The sequence below is a fragment of the Primulina eburnea genome, chromosome 11, assembly GCF_022965805.1.
Source record: "Primulina eburnea isolate SZY01 chromosome 11, ASM2296580v1, whole genome shotgun sequence".
In the NCBI taxonomy this organism is placed as follows: Eukaryota; Viridiplantae; Streptophyta; class Magnoliopsida; order Lamiales; family Gesneriaceae; genus Primulina; species Primulina eburnea.
The window spans coordinates 36,473,933-36,493,036 of NC_133111.1; the positions used below are offsets into that span (position 1 = coordinate 36,473,933).

The 19,104-nt window shown below is 34.4% G+C and overlaps 2 protein-coding genes across 6 annotated transcripts; one reads left to right on the top strand and one right to left on the bottom strand.

Moving 5' to 3' along the window:
• Nucleotides 1-6,815: 6,815 nt before the first annotated feature.
• LOC140805687 (pentatricopeptide repeat-containing protein At1g80880, mitochondrial) lies at nucleotides 6,816-9,493 on the top strand. The gene is given in 7 exon segments (XM_073161945.1): nucleotides 6,816-7,096; nucleotides 7,099-7,241; nucleotides 7,243-7,487; nucleotides 7,953-8,247; nucleotides 8,249-8,332; nucleotides 8,334-8,579; nucleotides 8,581-9,493. Coding segments are annotated over 7 exon segments (1,662 nt in total). The 5' UTR covers nucleotides 6,816-6,876; the 3' UTR covers nucleotides 9,010-9,493.
• Nucleotides 9,494-10,172: 679 nt separating this feature from the next.
• On the bottom strand, nucleotides 10,173-14,693 carry LOC140805688 (magnesium transporter MRS2-1-like). 5 transcript variants are annotated; one of them, XM_073161947.1, is made up of 6 exons: nucleotides 14,578-14,693; nucleotides 13,047-13,650; nucleotides 11,751-11,879; nucleotides 11,329-11,667; nucleotides 11,194-11,241; nucleotides 10,173-10,832 (listed from the first exon to the last, which is right to left on the bottom strand). In XM_073161947.1, exons 1-6 carry the CDS (start codon nucleotides 14,673-14,675, stop codon nucleotides 10,602-10,604), a joined length of 1,449 nt encoding a protein of 482 aa, XP_073018048.1. In that variant the 5' UTR covers nucleotides 14,676-14,693; the 3' UTR covers nucleotides 10,173-10,601. The 5 variants fall into 5 exon arrangements, with proteins under 5 accessions (XP_073018048.1, XP_073018050.1, XP_073018051.1 ...); XM_073161949.1 differs by having other exon boundaries at nucleotides 14,471-14,606; XM_073161950.1 differs by having other exon boundaries at nucleotides 14,452-14,588.
• Nucleotides 14,694-19,104: the final 4,411 nt, after the last annotated feature.

Consider the following 19,104-nt stretch of genomic DNA (forward strand, 5'->3'; position numbering starts at 1 on the left):
CCGTTCTGTTCGGAGTCAGACGAGTCATGTCATGTCAGGGTTCGGATCGTCCGATCGGGGTTCGGATCGTCCGAGACAGGTGGCTGGACACGTGGAAGACATGCAGAGTTCGGATCTTCCGAAGTGGATCGGATCTTCCGAAGTGCACCGGATCGGATCTTCCGAAGTGGATCGGATCTTCCGATCGTTGTCTATAAATAGAAGCGCGAGGCTTCACTTTTCACTCGCCAATTCCGAGAGTTCTAGAGCGTTTTAGTCGTTTCTGATGGGTTTCTAGTCTTTTCCCGAGGTTCGGGCACTAGCGGGGAGCTACTGGTTTTGTAGCGGAGCTGTGCTCTAGTTGGGGGCTAGCGGCATCAGTGGGCTGACTACGGACGCAGGTATAGTTCTGGGTTCCCTTTGAGATTTGGGAGTATCTATTAGTCTAGTTAAGGCTTTTAGATGTGGTTTAGTGATATGGTATCACTTGGATTGTAGGCTTGATTCTAGGGCTGATTGCTAGGATCTACTGGTTTGAGGTACGAAAGTACTATCCGAGATAGCAGGATTGAGTATGCTTTACTATGTGTTGCATGTTTATATGTTGCATTATTATCTGTCATATGATGCATGGTTTATTATGCGGCATTTGCATAATCATGTTGAGCCTGATTATCTTTGAGATAGCCTGTTGAGAGGGTGCTCAGCCCTCATTTGTTGTGGATGGTTGGACCCCGTTGGCCGACGGTGGTCAGGTCACCGGTATATCCACAGGTTCATTTGGTATGGGAGCCACCTCCTGGTGCGACGGCGCAGAGTGCTACATACCTTGACGTCATTTGTCTGAGCAGTATTTCGTTATACCCAGATCCTGGTATCCAGTACATTTTGCATACATGCATGTCATAGTCTTGTATACTCATGCTTTCGGTACTGAGCGTTTTATGCTCACGTCCTCGGTTTATCTCTGTTTTGGACACCCTATTCGATGGGGCAGGTCTCAGGTTAGACGGTCCAGGAGGGAGTGGACAGGGAGCTGGCAGAGGTTGACCTGTAGTTGTTGGTATTTGTTCTTGGAATTTAGTTCGATCTGGTTGTTTAAGTATTTTGTACTTACAGATTCGATTGGGTTGTATTATTGTTTTTCCGCTGTTTACCTGATTCAGTTTTAAGTGTTAATTTTGCATGCTTAAGTTCTGATTAGTAGGTGATTCTGGAACGGGTCACTACAGTTTTTGGTAGCACGAAAAGATCCTTGAATGATCAAATTTGTGTCTGTGGAGCTGCGTGCAAGTGAGCGATGATACAAATGTAGACTATGAAAGCGCTCTGAGATCTCTGTGAAGGCAAGCTGAGAAACTTTCTCGATAGATGTATGAGTTATGTGGCTTGCTTGAGTTTACTTGCATTCCTCCCAGATGATATAGCCGTATGATTTAACGGTCAGAAAGTACAGTTAACGTAAACCTGAGCTTCTGAATCAGATAAGTCACTTTCTCATTTATGAGCAATAAATGTTCGCATTTAATCTTCCTTTTGCTTGACATAAATTTGAAGCTCTTTACTCGAGGTTTACTCCTTTAGGCAACTGTGCTTATAGCATCAGGTCATGAAAACTGTCTCTGAACGTCCTTTCTGGGAAGGAGAGATAAATGCACATCTTCCTTGGAATTGATGTGAGATCGTTGACTTCGAGAATTTGAATGCATTCAATCCGGTCAGAGAATGTCGTTTAGCCATAAGTGAGTCTCTTAAATGAACCGGTTCACTCTCGTTGTAATCTAAAGAATAAGCGGTTGAGAATTTCCAGCCGCGGTTGATTACAACTTCATACACCAAAATTTCATTTCTTAACACACGAAGAAATACACTAATTTTAGTAGCAACAAAGAAAAATCATGGGTAAATTAATAAATTCAATATGCATTAATATCCAAAGGCATTTAAGATAGACAATAAATTATAAAAATCCATTTAAAAAATATTATTTTAAAATCAATTTGTTATAAAAGTGACTTATTTATATGAAAATTAATAAAAGAAAAGATAAGATATAAATATTAAATATTCATTAGCAACCATGAAGAAATATACTAATTTTATTTTAGCAGCAACAAAGAAAAATCATGGGTAAATTGATAAATTCAGTTCAATATGCATTAATATCCAAAGACATGTAAGATAGACAATAAATTATAAAAAAATCCATTAAAAAGTTATTGATTTAATTTTCTAAATTAAATGAATAAAGGTATATTAGAACATTCACAATTATTAGAAGTCGTATATTTATATTTATGTTAGATGTTAGATTTTACTAAAAAATGTAAATAAATAATTTTTTGGCATAAAATTTTAAAAAAAATAGGTATGTGTATTAATGTCCAAATCCATTTAAGATGGACAATAAATTAAAAAAAATCCTAAAAAACTCTATTAATTTATTTTGCTAACTTAAATTATCAAGAAAATTTGAATAAATATTTTTTTGACATAAAAGTTAGGAAAGAAAAAGGAATGTGTATTGATGTCCAAATTCATTTAAGATAGACAATGAATTACAAAAAAAACTTTAAGATAACCTATTAATTTGTTTGCTAACTTAAATTAAATTAAATAAATGAACAAGAACATATAAGGAAATTCACAAATGAAAGTGGTATATTTATATGTATGTTAGATTGTATAATGTAAAATAGCTTCTTCTAGAGATTTAAATTATTCATTCTCTTGTACCTTTCACTTTTGAGGTACAATATCCTTTGAACCAATTGGTCGACTACGCTTTCGGCATATTTTATATTTGTTTGCAGATAGAGTAATACATGGTCCTACAGGGTCATCAATTTCCAATGGAGTGTTCTCTATTTGCATGTGTGATTGTGTCACATTTTTCGTATTAACAAAATTATCGAGCAATTGATTTACAATTCTTAGCAAGTGAATGACTCTTTCAACTCCTTGCTTGAGTTGATTGTTTTGGGGGTTCATAATGAGATAATGTTTTCTTATCCGAATATTTTTTGTTGTTCTTCAAGACACAACTTTGCACTGCCTAACCTTGAATTAATTATTTCATCAAAGTGGCAATCTGCAAATCTCGCAGAAACAATTCCCCAGTTAAAGGTTCCAAATATCTAATAATAGATGATGAATCATATCCCATGTAAATTCCAAATCTATGTTGTGCACACATTTTTGTTCGTTTTGCAGGTGGGATAAGTACTTGTACTGCACAACCAAATACTCGAAGGTGAGAAACTTTAGGTCTCGACCATATACTAGCTACAAAGGTGAGTATTGGTGATAATTAGTTGGTATTACACAAATCAATGATACGTGTATTATGGCATGAACCCGAGAATAATATGCTAGTTTTTTCATGAGTAGTGATCTAGTAATTAATTGAAACCATTTAATAAATGCTTCTGCAAGTCAATTATGTGTATGAACATGAGAAACTGAATGCTTAACCAAAACCCCGATTGACATACGATAGTCATCAAATCCTTGTGATTTGAATTCAAAAGAATTATCAAGACGAATTGCCTTGATAGAGTAATTAGGACATTGAGCTCGTGATTTTAAAATTTGCCCAAGTAGACTAGGAAAACTTCTATTTCGATATGAATGCAAATTAACATGTGAACACCAAGTTAATGCAACAATCAATACAATGAAATATCAAAACGGTCTACATGGTGGGTTTATTAACCCACAAATATCTCCATTAATTCTCTCCTAGAAGGTTGGACTTTCAACATCAACTTTATTATGTGAAGATTTTATAATTATTTTCCCTTGTAAATAAGTAACACGTGGAAAATCATCATGCAAAAAAATCTTCTGATTCTTGAAATTATGTTCACATAAATTATTTATTATTATTCGTATCATTGAAGTCCCAGGATGACCAAGTCGATCGTGCCATAATATGAAAATTTTCTTGTCAACAAACATCTGGTTAGTGATAGTGTTTGTCTCTGGCTTTTACTATTGTGTAATACATTCCAGAAAGAAGTACACAAATTTTTATTTTATTTGCTTCTCGCATAATAAAATAAACGTAATGCAAAAGTGTTCAACATTGTTTCCATTCAATGTTTCAATATTATGTTCATTTCAGCGGATATTTTTTGTGTATCTTCAATATATAGAATGATGTCATTTGGCAAAATCATTTTTTATTTTCCATGACCTTCAAATTTTTTTGATGCATTTGAATTGTTATAACATTATTTTCAGCTAATGTTCCAAAATAATACCTTTTGTTTTGAAGGATGATGTGTGTTATCCCGTTATCAGCTAGACATTCATCTTAATATTCCATCATCGATCTAAAAAATAGATGCATATTTAATAAGTCATAACTCCAAGATGATTAAATTCAAGGTTTGTAAATAAAACCCTTTATTAAATAAAACTCAAAAGTAATAAATTCAACTATAATTGAAAAAAAAAAATTGAACCTTGAAAAGACACTAAAAAAAAGACTATTATTCCATACTTTTTAAAAAACATCAAAACAACTTAAATGTACATTGACTTAGAATTAGTGAATTATTCATTTTTCTTATGACTCTACCACCAATCAAGTTATCAATATTCTCATCTAGATTAGTAAAGAAATCAAAGACATCCAAGTGAGTTGTGTCAACCAGACCATCATCATCGGAAAAATTTATCTATATTTTACCTTTTTCTTTGACCGAATTTTTGTAGAGATCCACAATATGCTTTGGCGTACGAGACAAATTCCCCCCATTCCACATTTGAAAAGTTATCTTCATATTCTTTCGAGTTTTTATCTTTTGCTTCTTCGTTATTAGATTTCCACTACTGGTGGTTTATCTTATATCCTTTTGATGTTGTTGAAAATTTTTCCTTTGGTCGTGACTACAGCCACGCCCAAGACCTCTTCCATTTTTACGATTTTGAGCTGAGTTAACATTCACTTCAGGGAATGACATTTCATTTTCTTAAGGAATTGATGTAGAGTTAGTTGGGCGCAATTGATGATTTTTCATGAGTAGCTCATTATTTTGTTTAGCAACCAGCAGGTATGAGATAAGCTCAGAGTATTTTTTTGGATCTACGTTCAAGATTTTGTTGATGCATGAAAAGTGGAGAAAGTTTTTTCGAGAAAATCTTGATCAATAATATTTTCTCCACTAAGTTAGAGCTTGGAAGTGATCTTGAATAATGCAAGATTTGAAATCTTGAAGGCGAAGATGGATCCATTCATAATGGGATTTTGGTAAACTACAGTTCTCTTATGGTCAAACATTTCTTTCAAAGTTTTCCAAATTTCTTGTGGCTTTTTATAGTGTGATACTCAACTTACAATCCATCATCAAGATGGTGACGAAAAAAAGTAAGTTCGTTTGCACTATCCTGCAAGGATTCTTTATTTCTTTTTTTTTTCGTATCTCCCAAATTCTTAGAGACGATATGATTTCGACATCCAAATCCATGACAAGTAGTTTTTTCAGTTAAATCAAATGCTTCAAAATCAAGTTTGATGATATTTGCCACAACACGCTACATAAAACAAATAAGAAATAATTAGAATAATCATATTATATAATACAATTATATTATTAGTGTAAGAAGAATAAATAAGTTAAATGAGATAACAAAATATGTAGGACAATCAAGATCTAGTCACCATTTTACAAAATATCCAAGGACAATCAAGATCTAGTCATAAATAGGTTAAATGACATGATAAACATATTGCCCATTTTAATATGCAATTTTGAACTTTTGTAAATCTATGATCATAAATATTGAATTAATTGATCTAAAGTATAAATCTAATCATGATTTGTTCAAAGAGAATATAAATAAACATGGAAATATAAATAAACTTGTTATGTTTCCTTGGTTATTAATCAATCAAATGTTTGTGCGTTGACACAAAAATATTTTATCTATTAGTTTAACCAACAAAAATTAAAAGAATGTAAATACTAAACAAATCTTGAATCTTGGATCAATATTTTTCAAAAATATTAATATATGTCAAAAATTGAATCAATATTCTTCATTAATGTTTAAGTCTTATATCAATATTTTACATGAATATTGATAAAAGCTTCGATCACAATTTTTTTTTAAGAATTTTGACAAATTTAGTAATATATAAAGAATATTGATAAATTTTTAGACTTTTGATTAATATTTTTTGAAAATATTGGTAAATCTTATATCTTTATATTTTACTATTAGATATTTCAAGATTGTCAATATAAAATCGTGTTATGATACTTCATAATCAACAACATAAAATTAAAATATGTGTTTCTTAAAGAATATCAATATAAACCTAGATTTGTGTTACTTCGAGAGAATCAATATTAAATCTAGATATTGTGTCACTTCGGGAGCATTATTATAAAAAAACTTGTGTGAGACGGTCTCACGGGTCGTATTTTGTGAGAAGAATCTCTTATTTGGGTTATCATGAAAAAATATTATTTTTTATGCTAAGAGTATTACTTTCTATTGCGAATATCGGTAGAGTTGACTCGTCTCACAGATAAAGATTCGTGAGACTGTCTCACAAGAGACCTACTCAAAATAAATTTGTCATACTTCGATAACATCAATATTAAATTTAAATATTGTGTTACTTCGGGAGCATTAATATAAAAATAAAAGCATCAACATAAAATTAAAATTTATGTTATTTCAAGAATATCGATATAAAATTTAAATATGGTTCTTTTTCGAGAGAATCCGTTCAAAAACTAAAAATAAAATTATTTATAAGTTTATATTTTGAAGAACACTTGTGAGGATTACATGTTAGAATTATATATATATATATATATATATAAAACAACTTTTACAGTTACCAGACATTCATGGAGAAACGAAGCATCAAACAGACCAATGACATTTCTTACATCGCTTAGGAAGCTAAAACTGTACAGATTACAGCCAATTTTATGTTTCTCTTCACAAATTGCACATTCTTTTCGTCGCCGATTTGTTTCGTCTCAGCATATACTAGCTCCTGCTCTGCCTTTATTGTCTCAAGCATTTCGTCGAACAACGTTCAAACCATGTATACAGACACCTCCTTTGGGCAGTTTCCCCCAAGCCCAGAGCCAAGGTTTTACCAAATTATCAATTTCGACGAGGAAATCTACGAAGCTCATGGAAATATGCAATTGGAAGTCAATGTGATCCTCGAAAGAGTAAAAAAAACAAAGGAATTGCATTCTGGGGATGAAGCCATTGCTTTTCTTGATGCCTTCTAACGTAAAACCCAATGAGCATTTGATCATTTCAGTCATTTGGGCCTTGAGAGAAGAGTGGAAGCTTGCATTCTTGGCGTTCAAGTGGGGTGAGAAATTGGATTGTATAGTTGAGAAGACTTGGTGTTTGATGATATGGTTATTGGGTAACCATAAGAAATTCAGCACTTCTTGGGCTCTAATTCATGATCTTTATAAAGCTTCAAGGGATACTCAACAAGCATTGCTCGTCTTGATTGACCGGTGAACATAAACCTTTGCTTCAGCCCTGTTTTGTGTGAATCTGTATTTCTTGGACAACATTCACGTCTCCATTAAAATCTTCAAAAAAAGTATGTTTCTTAAAAATGGGATCTTTAGCACGAATCACTAACCTTTTATCTGCTTTAACGAGTCAATTTCTAACAGATTTGTTTATGTATTTTGTGCTGCGGAAGTTCATTTTTTTCCTTTTATTTAGAAGCCTACATTTTATGTTCATATTGTAGAAGCTATTAAATACTGTGCTTCCCGCTTGTGATGTAATCTAAGCATATATGACAGAAGAGAATCCAGCGATGTGTTTGTTTATTGCAAATTAGCTATCCCTAAGTCGTGAGTTCTCAGTATGGCCCAACTTAACCATTGGACCGATTATCTTCGTTCATTAATTTGATTCAACTTTATGCATGTGTCATTAATTTTTTTATTTTGTGTACGACTTGATAGTTATGCAGCTGCAAATCACGTGGACAAGGCTATAGAAACATTTCACATAATGCAGAAGTTCAAGTTCTCTCCTGATCAAAGGACATACTTCACATTCTTGAAAATTCTTTGCGAGCATGGTAATATTGAAGAAGCCGAAGAGTTTATGTTTGTCAATAAGAAGTTCTTCCCATTAGAAACAGCGAGCTTTAACATAATTCTCAACGGCTGGTGCAACAAATCCATTGATATCTATGAAGCCAAGAGGGTGTGGCGGGAAATGTCCAATTTTTGTATTTTGCCTGATGGGACTTCAGTATACACACTTGATTTCCTGCCATTCAAGTGTCAGTAATCTCTTTGATTCGTTAAGATTGTTCGATGAAATGAAGAAAAGGGGATTGGATCCCTGGGGTGACTGTCTATAATTCATTGCTTTACGTACTGACTCGTGAGAATTGCCTTGGTGAAGCTATCAAAATTTTAGATAAGATGAAAGAAATGGGTTTGCATCCCAATTGTACTAGCTATAACTCTATTATACGTCCTCTTTGTGAAGCTTCAAAGTTTGAAGAGGCGAGAAATATATTAGCTCGGATGTTAGAGGAAGACATCAACCCTACTATCGATACATACCATGCGTTGCTCTTGCTCGAGGGATGAAAGTATAGAAGGAACTTTGGAAGTTCTTAATCATCTGAGAAAATCCGGCTTAGGTCCAACCAGGGAGACCTTTCAGCTTATTCTTGGTAGGTCTTTTAAATTAAATCAAACTGAAAATGCATTAAACATTTGGTCCCAACTGAAGAGGTACACAGTTACACCAGATCATGCACTTTACAATATTATGGTGGAAGGATTGGCAAACTGTGGGCTTATTGTCAAAGCTAAAGAACTCTATGATGAGATGAAATCTGTTGGGCTCGCAATCGATTTATCGCTGAAGAAGCTCATAGAAGAACCCCAAAGGATCGACTCAAGAAAAGGAAAACGGCAGATGACCGTTGTGAGATGCATCAAAAAAGGGAAAGATTTCCGGCATGGGAAACGGAATCATTTCCCAAAGAAGAAGACGTAGTCACGTAGTAATCAATGTGAGAAGAAGTTAACAGATTGAACCTCATAGGCCTCATCTCTGATTCCAGACTCCGTCAATTGTCGCTAGTTCCCGGACTACTTACCTAATCTTGAGAGAATATGTTGATAGTTAGATCAAAGTACGGAGAGAACTAAATCTTGCTGCTGAAAGTTATCGTATGTTACGTTTAAAGTTTCTTTGGAAGATAGAGGAGAGAACCTTGATTGATTGCCTCGTTCATGCAGAGTATAGTGGCAATGAGGTTCGTATTTTCTGAAGCTAGTCAAGTCCAAGTTATATCGTTAATCACCAGTTCACATTTTATTTCTGATATTCGGGACCTTACTTCTTTCTTGAAAAATCCATTTCAATTCTGAATCCAAACCATAATGGTTGTCAAACTTTGGACTCATCGATCTATGAAACAGATCTATCCTATGCATAAATTATTCCCGATTGCCATTTTTTTTATTCAGCCTCTCAAATTTACTAGTGTGCTAATATAGTTCTTCAAATATATTCAATGGGAAAGTCAACTTCAGGAACATGATCGAGACAACTGCACATATGTGAGGAATAACACGAAGAAATTGAGGGATTGAACTTGAAAGAAGCCTAAACTATAGAGACGATTTTATGTATAATTCTACATGTAGAGTGTAAGCCCTGACTAGTCCTATTGCTGTAATACCAAATGAATTTTACAAAAATACCCATATCAACTTACAAATTTTTTATTTTTTCATTAAATCAAAAATATGTGGGTACCAATATTAAGAATTTTAAATTATATTACAAAAATCTCAAATATTTGCGGGCAGAAGAGAATAATAACGAATGCTTCTGTATGGATAATTGTGTTCATATATGCATTTTTTCCCTCATGATTCATATTGCATTGAATTCATTGAACAAGACAGTCAAATGCCACGAAGTCTAGTTGACTTGGCATGCATATCTTTCTGCTTAAATATCTAAATTTTGAGATATGAATTTTAGAAAGAAAATATTTTTTCAATATCAACATATCTGGCCTTTAAGTACCCATTATTAATTGGTATATTTTTGTTCTACCTTCATGTGTTTTCCGTCGAGAGAAAGATTGTTATAATTGATTCTCACGCTCGAAATTCATCTTAGATTGCCGAGTTGTGCTGTAAAAATAAACATCAAAGACAAAATGATATTATTTAACACAAGTCTTGTAATTTATAATGTAATAATAATTTACAAATTTCCAGAATGGAAAGTAACTTTTATGATCTGTTGTAATAAATGAAAATTACATCATGGTAACCTGAATCCTTTTATCTGCGACTCCAAAACTATTCCACACAAACATAATGCTTTGTTCCCTTTGAAGGAGCTGGATCCACCCTACTTGTAGAGAAATAATCGGCATCATTAATCTCAGTTGCAGAACAAGCAAACTAGTAAGAATATTATATCGTATAATTAGAAACAAAAAACAGGATACTCTCGACCGTTTTTCCATATCTTCTGTACATCCTGTTGTGATACAAAATATAAATATACATACACAGTAAATGACAACGTTACCGCAGAGGGGCTAAATTGTTAACATGCAGCTTCTACAGAGGCATCACTCTTTTATACTTGAAAAACCCCAAAAAACTACAAAAAATGACAACTCCGCAAACTCCAGTGATTATTAGGACCCACTGGAATGCACCCGAGTCGTCGAACATTGGTATTGCAAAATTCATACCAAATATCCCCGCGACCACACCAAATATAGCGACAACAAAAGTTGCAGTAGTCAGCAACAGCTCAAACTGTATAAGCTGGTTTCGAACGTTATCCTGCACCGAGATAACAAATTTATTTCTGCTTGATTTCCAGTTGAGATTGATATGCTAAATTTTATTGTTTTTCGAACTTTGCGTATTGTAGATGAATCTTGAAAGTTGAAACCAGAATCATATATTAACACCACAACGAATAAAGACGACAATATCGTCAAAAAATGCAGAGAGCATTGACTATAACAAGAGGAATTGCTAAACCACAGCGATATCTCACTTTAGCATCGTCTCTGTGGCGCATCCAGGTAAAAATATGGCTTACAAAACATATATTTTGCATTTACACCAAGAGGTTACGTATCTTCATCTCAGATAGAAGAACAAAAGCACAGGAAAGGTATGAAAAAGAGAGACGGACCAGCTGAATGTTTATGAAGTCTTCAGTATCATCTATGTACTCCTTCAGCTGAAATTAGATAAATACTACTCACTAAGTGGTTTTTACAGAATAGCAATATAAAAAAAGAAATTGTCAAGGTCACAAAAATGATACCGAAGTTAATTTGTTGAGGGTGCTATCAATAACAACGAAGTATGCCTCCAACAGCATTTCAAGCTCAGCTATACTATCTGTGATACTTTCTGAGCTCCTCACACTCTCATATCTGCTCCTCGCTACGCTCAGGCATTTCTCAAGCTTCTTATTATTGTCAGGGGGTGACGAAACAGGAGAAACGGGAGCAGAGACAGATGATGGGCCATCATTTGATCTGTACCCCATCAAAGATTGCTCACCATAAAATGATGATTCCATGCGACTTTTCTTCTCAGTAAGATACATTTCAGCCATATCTCCATCATCATCCATTAGCTGCTCTATTTCATCCCTAACCTAGATGATGACAGTACAAACCTTGTTGAAAGCAGTTATTTTGTGGAAGATAAGATGATGAAGTTAACTGGCTAGCTACATACCTTCTGAACTCTCCGAGTCAATGCAACTAGTCTGCTTTTCAATCGACGAACCCTTTCCAAATTCAGAGTACTGATCTTGGATGTTAGCTCATCCAACAGTGGATAAGCTTCAATCTCTAACTCTGCTGCCTGATCAATTCAATGAAATATAAATCCATGTTCAATTATTGAAGCACTTTGTAAATAAATATTGAACAGATACACACATGCATATGTAAACCAATATCAGGCTTAAGTTAGGCATATCAAATATGTTCGACCAAAAGCTTGAGTTTATGTATCAATGGCCTATGTCGGACAAAGCTGAAAAGAGCATTTCGAGCAGGGTCTTTGACATGGTCTCTCAAACCACCTATCTAATCTGTAATGTTATATAAGCACTCTTTTAGTTTTAATACTATGGTTCTTGGTCTTTTTTTTTTTTCGCTTTGTCTCCAATTCCAGAAAATTTGATTACACAAACAAAATTTTCAAGTGTTTGGACCAGTTGCAAAAGTGTAATTGCTACAACAATAGTTGATGTTTATATTTTTAGGTTTTCGATTTAAGAGATAGAAGATTATTAAAGAAACGGCTTTTTCTGAAACTTTTTGGCCATCCTAATTCCAACCCTTAACAAATAATGAAAGTTATGAGTTGCCCAAAGTGATACCTTCGACAACTGGTTGAATACTGGCAACCAGGTAAACCTTTACTTCTTTTACCTGGTTCCCTTACCAGCAGTGCACATGTTAGCAGTGACATCAGAATTCAGATCAAACTCGAAAATCTAGCAAACCTAGTATTGTATCATATTGTGTAGAATATTGCAGGTAATTATTTATCAGCAGATGCTACTATAGATTCTTTATCACAAACTGACCCAATAGGCTGCTTTAGCTTTCAGATTCAACTTTAACGCAACTAAGTAAAAGCATTTACTTACATGAAAGGCAGAGTACCTTGTTTCTTCATTCAATTCAACGTTTTTATCCTCGTCTTTCCACAATTGCGAGATTATAAATTTATTGAATGTTAACATTTCAGAAGGTCCGTAGTCAATGAACAACACATTCGGAGTCATAGATTAATCTGATAGCTTGCGGCCTTGCACTTTCTAGCATTTATGCTCACTCGATATTACTAAGTGGATTGGTTCCCATAAAATGAAAATAAGAAGTAAAAAGATGACCACAATTCTAGAGAAATATTCAACCTGCAATGCTAACAAGTTTCTACAACTTACCAAATGTCATAATATCCAAAAATAGAAAATATCAAGCGAAGACAGCAAGGAACAAGTTTCAAGGTTTGTACCTGAGAATCCAAAAAAGTGCAGGCCGCCTCCAATGCAACTTCTAGAGCTCTGAATTCAAAGGGCAAATAATCAGGAGATGTGTTTTCAAATGTATTATCAAAATTTCTATTTCCTCTCCTTCTGCTTGATTCATGACCTTCAGATTGCCAAACTCCTCCAACTCCAGAAGCTTGCAATCGTCTCTGCAACTCCACCACATATTGCAGAACATAACTGTCGAGAGAATTTAAGAGAAAAACCTCATCTGCTGTGATGATACACCGAATCTGCTCGAGATTTACAACAATCGCCTTCTCTCTACCAAGAATAGTTGAGGGGTAAACAAATAAGGGATCTAGTAGTCTAAGGTCACGTGCTGGAAGATCACAACGGCGCATCATACCAAATTTGTCAATCTCAATCACTTGAGAATTCCCAGATACATCTACTCGTATCCATGATCGAAGGCCTTGCCCACGCTTTTTCAGGCCAGAGACATCAACTCCCTGAAATGGCAACCGGCCAGGATGCCTAGATGAAGAATCTCTGAGGTTTATAGCTGATGCAGGTTTAGGAGGTAGCAAACGTTGTTTGAGGTCTGACATTGCCAAAGGGATTTCACGTCTGCAAAGAAAAGATGATGCATATGAAACACATGTCAGAGCATAAATGAACATAGAATAGTTTCTCAAATAAGGACAAATTATTATATCTTTCAACATAAAAAAAAAATTTATTCTTCATGTATATACATATACCTAGAAATATTGTTCCAAAAGTTGATAAGGTGAGGTAAGTTACATTCAGCAAACAATAAGAATCTGATCCCCAACTTTGACAGGAATTATCATACATTGACATTAAGGACACCAAACAAATCGAGAGTGTTCTTATCTAAAAATAGCAATTGATCCACACAGATAATAAGCACCATTGATTAAGATACAAAAAAAAGGGGGGAAGGAGCAGTAAATATTAAGGGGTTCCATAATGTCAAGACAAGGAGCAGCGCTTCTGTCCGAGAATTATTTTTTCCCTGCACCACCAGCTGAATACCTCCATTTCCATGAACCCATTCAAGCAGTCCGACCAAGAACCTCAGACCAAATAATAATGCTCCAAGCCCTAAATTTAATCATCATACACCAGAAATCCACAACTGAAGATTCAAAAACAAAATAGATTCCAGTAACACGTCCAACATGTAATTCAACTAAAACCACAAAATCTTCGATGAAACAGCCATAAATACTCTTACCAGAACATCTACAACATAAGTTATAAGACACAGCTTGATAATACAACCAAGTAGACACATAATGCAGTAATCCCAAAAACAATTGAAAAAACAAACTTGCACACGAAATAATAATGATCCCAACACTGGACCACAAATCAATCAATAAATTACAAAATACATCGTACAGCTAGGGTTTTCACTCACGACATTCACCACTAAGATCGAGAATTTCCATACGATGCAGACAAATACAGCCATAAACATGTAGGTGCGTGCATTTGCAAGTCCAGAGGTTGGGAAGAAGAAGGTACCTGAAGTGTCGAGCAAAGGTTGTCTGGCTGATGGGGTCGCTGCTGCTGTGGCAAGAGAAACGGCGGCGTTTTGTGCGAATCAGCAAACAACCAATCATAAGCTGTTGATTGTTATACAAATAAATTGACTGCATTTTGGGGTACAAAATCATATATTGACGTGTCGCCCTCTGAATTTGCAGGTTATTATTGGCTTTTTTATTATTAATTTTTTTTTAAAAAAAAATATTTTAAAAATATTGTGTAAGGTAATTAATACTCGCCACCATGGCGGACCCTACAAAATTTTACAAGTATTATTTTATTTCGTGAAGATTGAATTTTTATTTTATACATATATTAAATATTATATTATTTTTATATTTATGGTTAATATCTTATTAAGTTCAATTTTATATGTATTTTCTTTTCTTATTAGAATATTTCGTATTAACTTATTGTTTTGACAATTTTTTTACTATTACTCTTGTTGAACGATGGCGACTCGAGAGACGCATTTCATTTTAGATGTGGTGAAGCAACTGTGACATTACAAGATGTTTCGATAATTCGGGGTTTAACAATTGATGATGATCAGGTGACTATAATAGATGTTTCACACACAGATGGTCAATGATAACATATATGTCTTGATTTGTTGGGATTTGTGTCATCATCATCGCATTTTAAATGTGGTCATTTGTGTATGATTGCATTACATGATCAATGCATTTCTTCCCTTACTGATGATAATAGTTCAGAAGTAGATGCATGTCGTGAAATACACCTATTGTGTAGCATTGATGATTGTTGGAGAAATATTGTTCCTGGATTATCAAGGAGGGTCGTCTAGAATCATGTTTTTGCAAGTACTTGCATGATATTCATCGTGTAAAATCTTATAGTTGGAAAAATACAGTTTAAGCATTCTTATACCTCGAGCTGTGCAATGCAACGCATATAGAAAAATCTACAACATCTGAACTTTTATATATCATACATGTATCATTATTGAATACAACATATGTCGTTTTAACTGTTTCTATTATTATTAATAGATACTAACATACATTTCCCTCTGCCAAACCTTGATGGTTCTATTGGCGGATCTCGTAAAAGCCAGCCTATTGAACTCGGCATGCAACCTTCGCCAGGAACCTCGTAGCATTCTCAGATGGAGATCAATCGCAGTCCATCTCCAACAAATATTTCTACTTGTAGCTTCCCGCGGCAAGGTAGTAGTAGGGTGAGCCATGATGCAAAAAAATAAAATAAATTAATAAATAGCTGCCTAAGTTCTCGATTAAATTCATAAATCAATATAAATAACATATTGGTGTAAATTGAAATTTTAAAAAATATAACTTGATCCAGACAACATTATTCTATATAGGTTACTGACCGACGATTCGGTTGGGAAAAATTCTAGCAAGCGGACTAGGTCAAATTATAGTAATTGGACGAAAAGTCCAAGTATCGATCCCACAGTGACTATTATTTAAATACTAAGATTTAAATTATTCGAATTAATCTAGGCAAACAATAATGAGTGATTTGATGATAATTTAACTTAATTCAATTAAACTAACTTATGCTAAATTAATGATTAAGATCGAATTTGCATAACACTGAGGAATTTGGGGATTTTTCAAATTTAAATAAAATGACCGAGAACACACAACGGTACCAAACCTTGATTATTTTCACGCATTGGATTTAAATAACCACGTATTATTGATGCCACGACGAAATTCTCTAATTTAACTATAAATCTATTTCTATAATTTATAATCTTATTTTCATTTAATAGTCCAATTATGTCTAATTGAATTTAATTAAACAAAAACACATTATTCAAAGATAGAATCACAGCTGTCGCCTAAAATCGCACATTGAAACCGAGTACTATTTTTAGTCGATTTAACCGTGTGTTGATTAATATTTTTGAAACTAAATTCAATCTATTCTCTTTCGAGTCCAGATGGAACAACAGATATGCAAATAATTGGCCAAATTATAAGCACGAAAATTACGCAAACATTAATCAATAACATAGAATAAATTCGTAAATCAAATAATCCGTTGAATGAACAAGATCAAAGGTTTGTCCCTATCGTGGTCCCGATCACAAGAAAAACTATTTCATAAATTCAAACCAGAAGAAAAACTAATATTCGAATTCATGACTAAAAATAAGAAAACAAGAGAGGAGAAAATCTCAGCGATGGTGCGTGAATCTTGCGTGTAAAGCACGTTTTCCCTCTCGTTTCTCCTAAGCCGTCACCGTCTTCAAAAGTCTAAAAATTCTCCTTTTTCTTCTTTTTCCTGAATGAAAAACATTGCCAAAAAAATTCCATGGTCATGATCTAGGTTTTCTCATTTTATATCTTTTTTAAATCTTTCCCCAGATCTCCATAAAATATTCGGCACAATATGATGTTGATATCAAGTACACGGGCCCCGTGTACTCATCAGGGTAAGGGTCCATGTACATTCTGTGCAAAATCCTTTCCTTGAAATACTGGACACAGACCCCGTGTAGGGGCCCGGATAGAGGTCCGTGTAGCCACTGTAAATCTCATTCTCGGAGGTTAATTGACACGGACCCCGGTGTAGAGGTCTGTCTGGGGTCCGTGTAGTCTCTGTCAAAAGTCTTCCTTCAACTTCTGAGGCACGGACCCTTACACGGGGTCCGTATATGGGTCCGGGTGCTCTCCTTTTGCTATTTTCCTAATTTTCTGGGTATTTCTGAAATGGAATTGAGACGCTTGACTTTTCTTTGGCTTTTATCATCTTTTGGTCAATCCTGCAAATAACAATAATAACACGAATAAAGCGCAAAACTCGGAATAAACATGTCAGATAAGCACGAATACGACAAAATAAAACCCTTGAAACGCTATATAATTCGTGCTTATCAACTCCCCCACACTTAACCTTGGTTCATCCTCGAACAAATCAGATATGAAATAAAGATGAGAAATATCTTAGACTCATAACTCAAGTACCACAATCAAAACTTCTCAATTTGTCAAACTCCTTCACCCCCGGTCAAAAGATCGTGCTTTGAATATCACAAGATTCGTTTTCATAGCAAATCAAGATTCAAAAACTGCCCAGTACAGATCAACATAATGATATGTGTGTAGTGTGCAGGTCAGAACTAATGCTCATCACCAGCTACTTGGTTTCAAGGTCACTCATTTTTCATTTATTTCCAAAACGCCCCATATGCTTGACTTTCATACCCCTCTCTACTAAATGTTGAATGACGATGACTTGGTTAATAGGTCTTTTTAAGCTTATAACGTAAGGCCAAGGCTCACGGCTACAATAAAAGGCATGAGAATCAAAAGTGAGAGAAAATAAATATATTCCTTCAGCGCATTCATTCAACTTTCAACTCTTCACCACTCACTGTATTTTTATCAGCTTTAGAGCTCTATCATCTCTTTCCTTTCTCATTGTCCTTCAACTTTCACCCACAGATTTTTCGGGTGTCTTCAATACCATACACTTTATAACAATTTTTTTGTTTGTTTTTTTTTTTCAATCAATAAATCCACTTCTTTTCATTCAAAGGTAGTTCAACAACTCCTTTAAATATGTCTTTTCCGCCCATGTGAGTTTTGGAAAATTTCAAAGCGCTCGAAGGGTTTATTTATCTCAAACGTTCGGATAGGATAAGAGTGTATAGGCTAAAATTGAGGTAGTTGATGTAGGATATTGAATAAATTATGAATGTGGTCTAATTGTGTGTCATTGACACACGTCATTCGATTTTTTAACAGGCTCAAAAGGGGTTAATAGAGACAATAAATGATGTATCAGGTAGGCTTGAAAGGCTCAAACAGTCCAAAGATCGCTTAAATCATCCCTAAGTCACCATCGTTCGTATTTTCGTTTCGAGGGCTAATCAGACAAGTTCTAGGGTTTTTTTTTAACCTTGGACCAATTCACTTTCAATGAGCCAAAGACTGACTATGTACGTGGAATGAAATGTCAATACAGAACTGATTTATGTCTGACTCTCTCATTACAATTACGACTCCTCTCATTCAAAACTAGTCATGAAACGATTTCCCGGGTGATTCAAAATCAAACAAATTAATCTGGTTATCAAGTGAAACAAGAGTTATTTCTTTAGATATAGTCTCATCCTGTGTGAAAAGTGTTGTTAAGTGTTGTGCAACGATGTGTAACAAAACTGGTCCACCCCCACGCTTTGAAATCGACACTGCCCTCTGTGTAAAGCGATGTAACATGTATTAACAAGACATTTAAAGTAAACACACTTCCCTGGATAAATGTTGATTAGGTGGTGACCATGGGTAGAACGCAGCAATTCCTTAAAAGAACGACATCGAATGCACAAGGAAATGTAAAATAGAATAGGAGAAACAATCAAGAACTTAAACAAAATATCCAAACGAGAATAATCATAAATAATAAGAAGTCCCCTAAGAGCAACAACAACATCTGAAAGAAATGTAAAAGAAACAAACGAGAAATTGATCAAAGCCTCCACAAGTCCTAACAAAATAAAGC

Excerpts from the sequence above, each read along its gene's own strand:
- LOC140805688 (XM_073161947.1), bottom strand. The coding sequence starts at position 14,675 with ATGATTGGTTGTTTGCTGATTCGCACAAAACGCCGCCGTTTCTCTTGC. Across the intron at positions 13,651-14,577 it reads ACCTTTGCTCGACACTTCAG|ACGTGAAATCCCTTTGGCAA; the intron begins GTACCTTCTTCT and ends TTTTCTTTGCAG. Across the intron at positions 11,880-13,046 it reads GCACTTTTTTGGATTCTCAG|GCAGCAGAGTTAGAGATTGA; the intron begins GTACAAACCTTG and ends TGAATTGATCAG.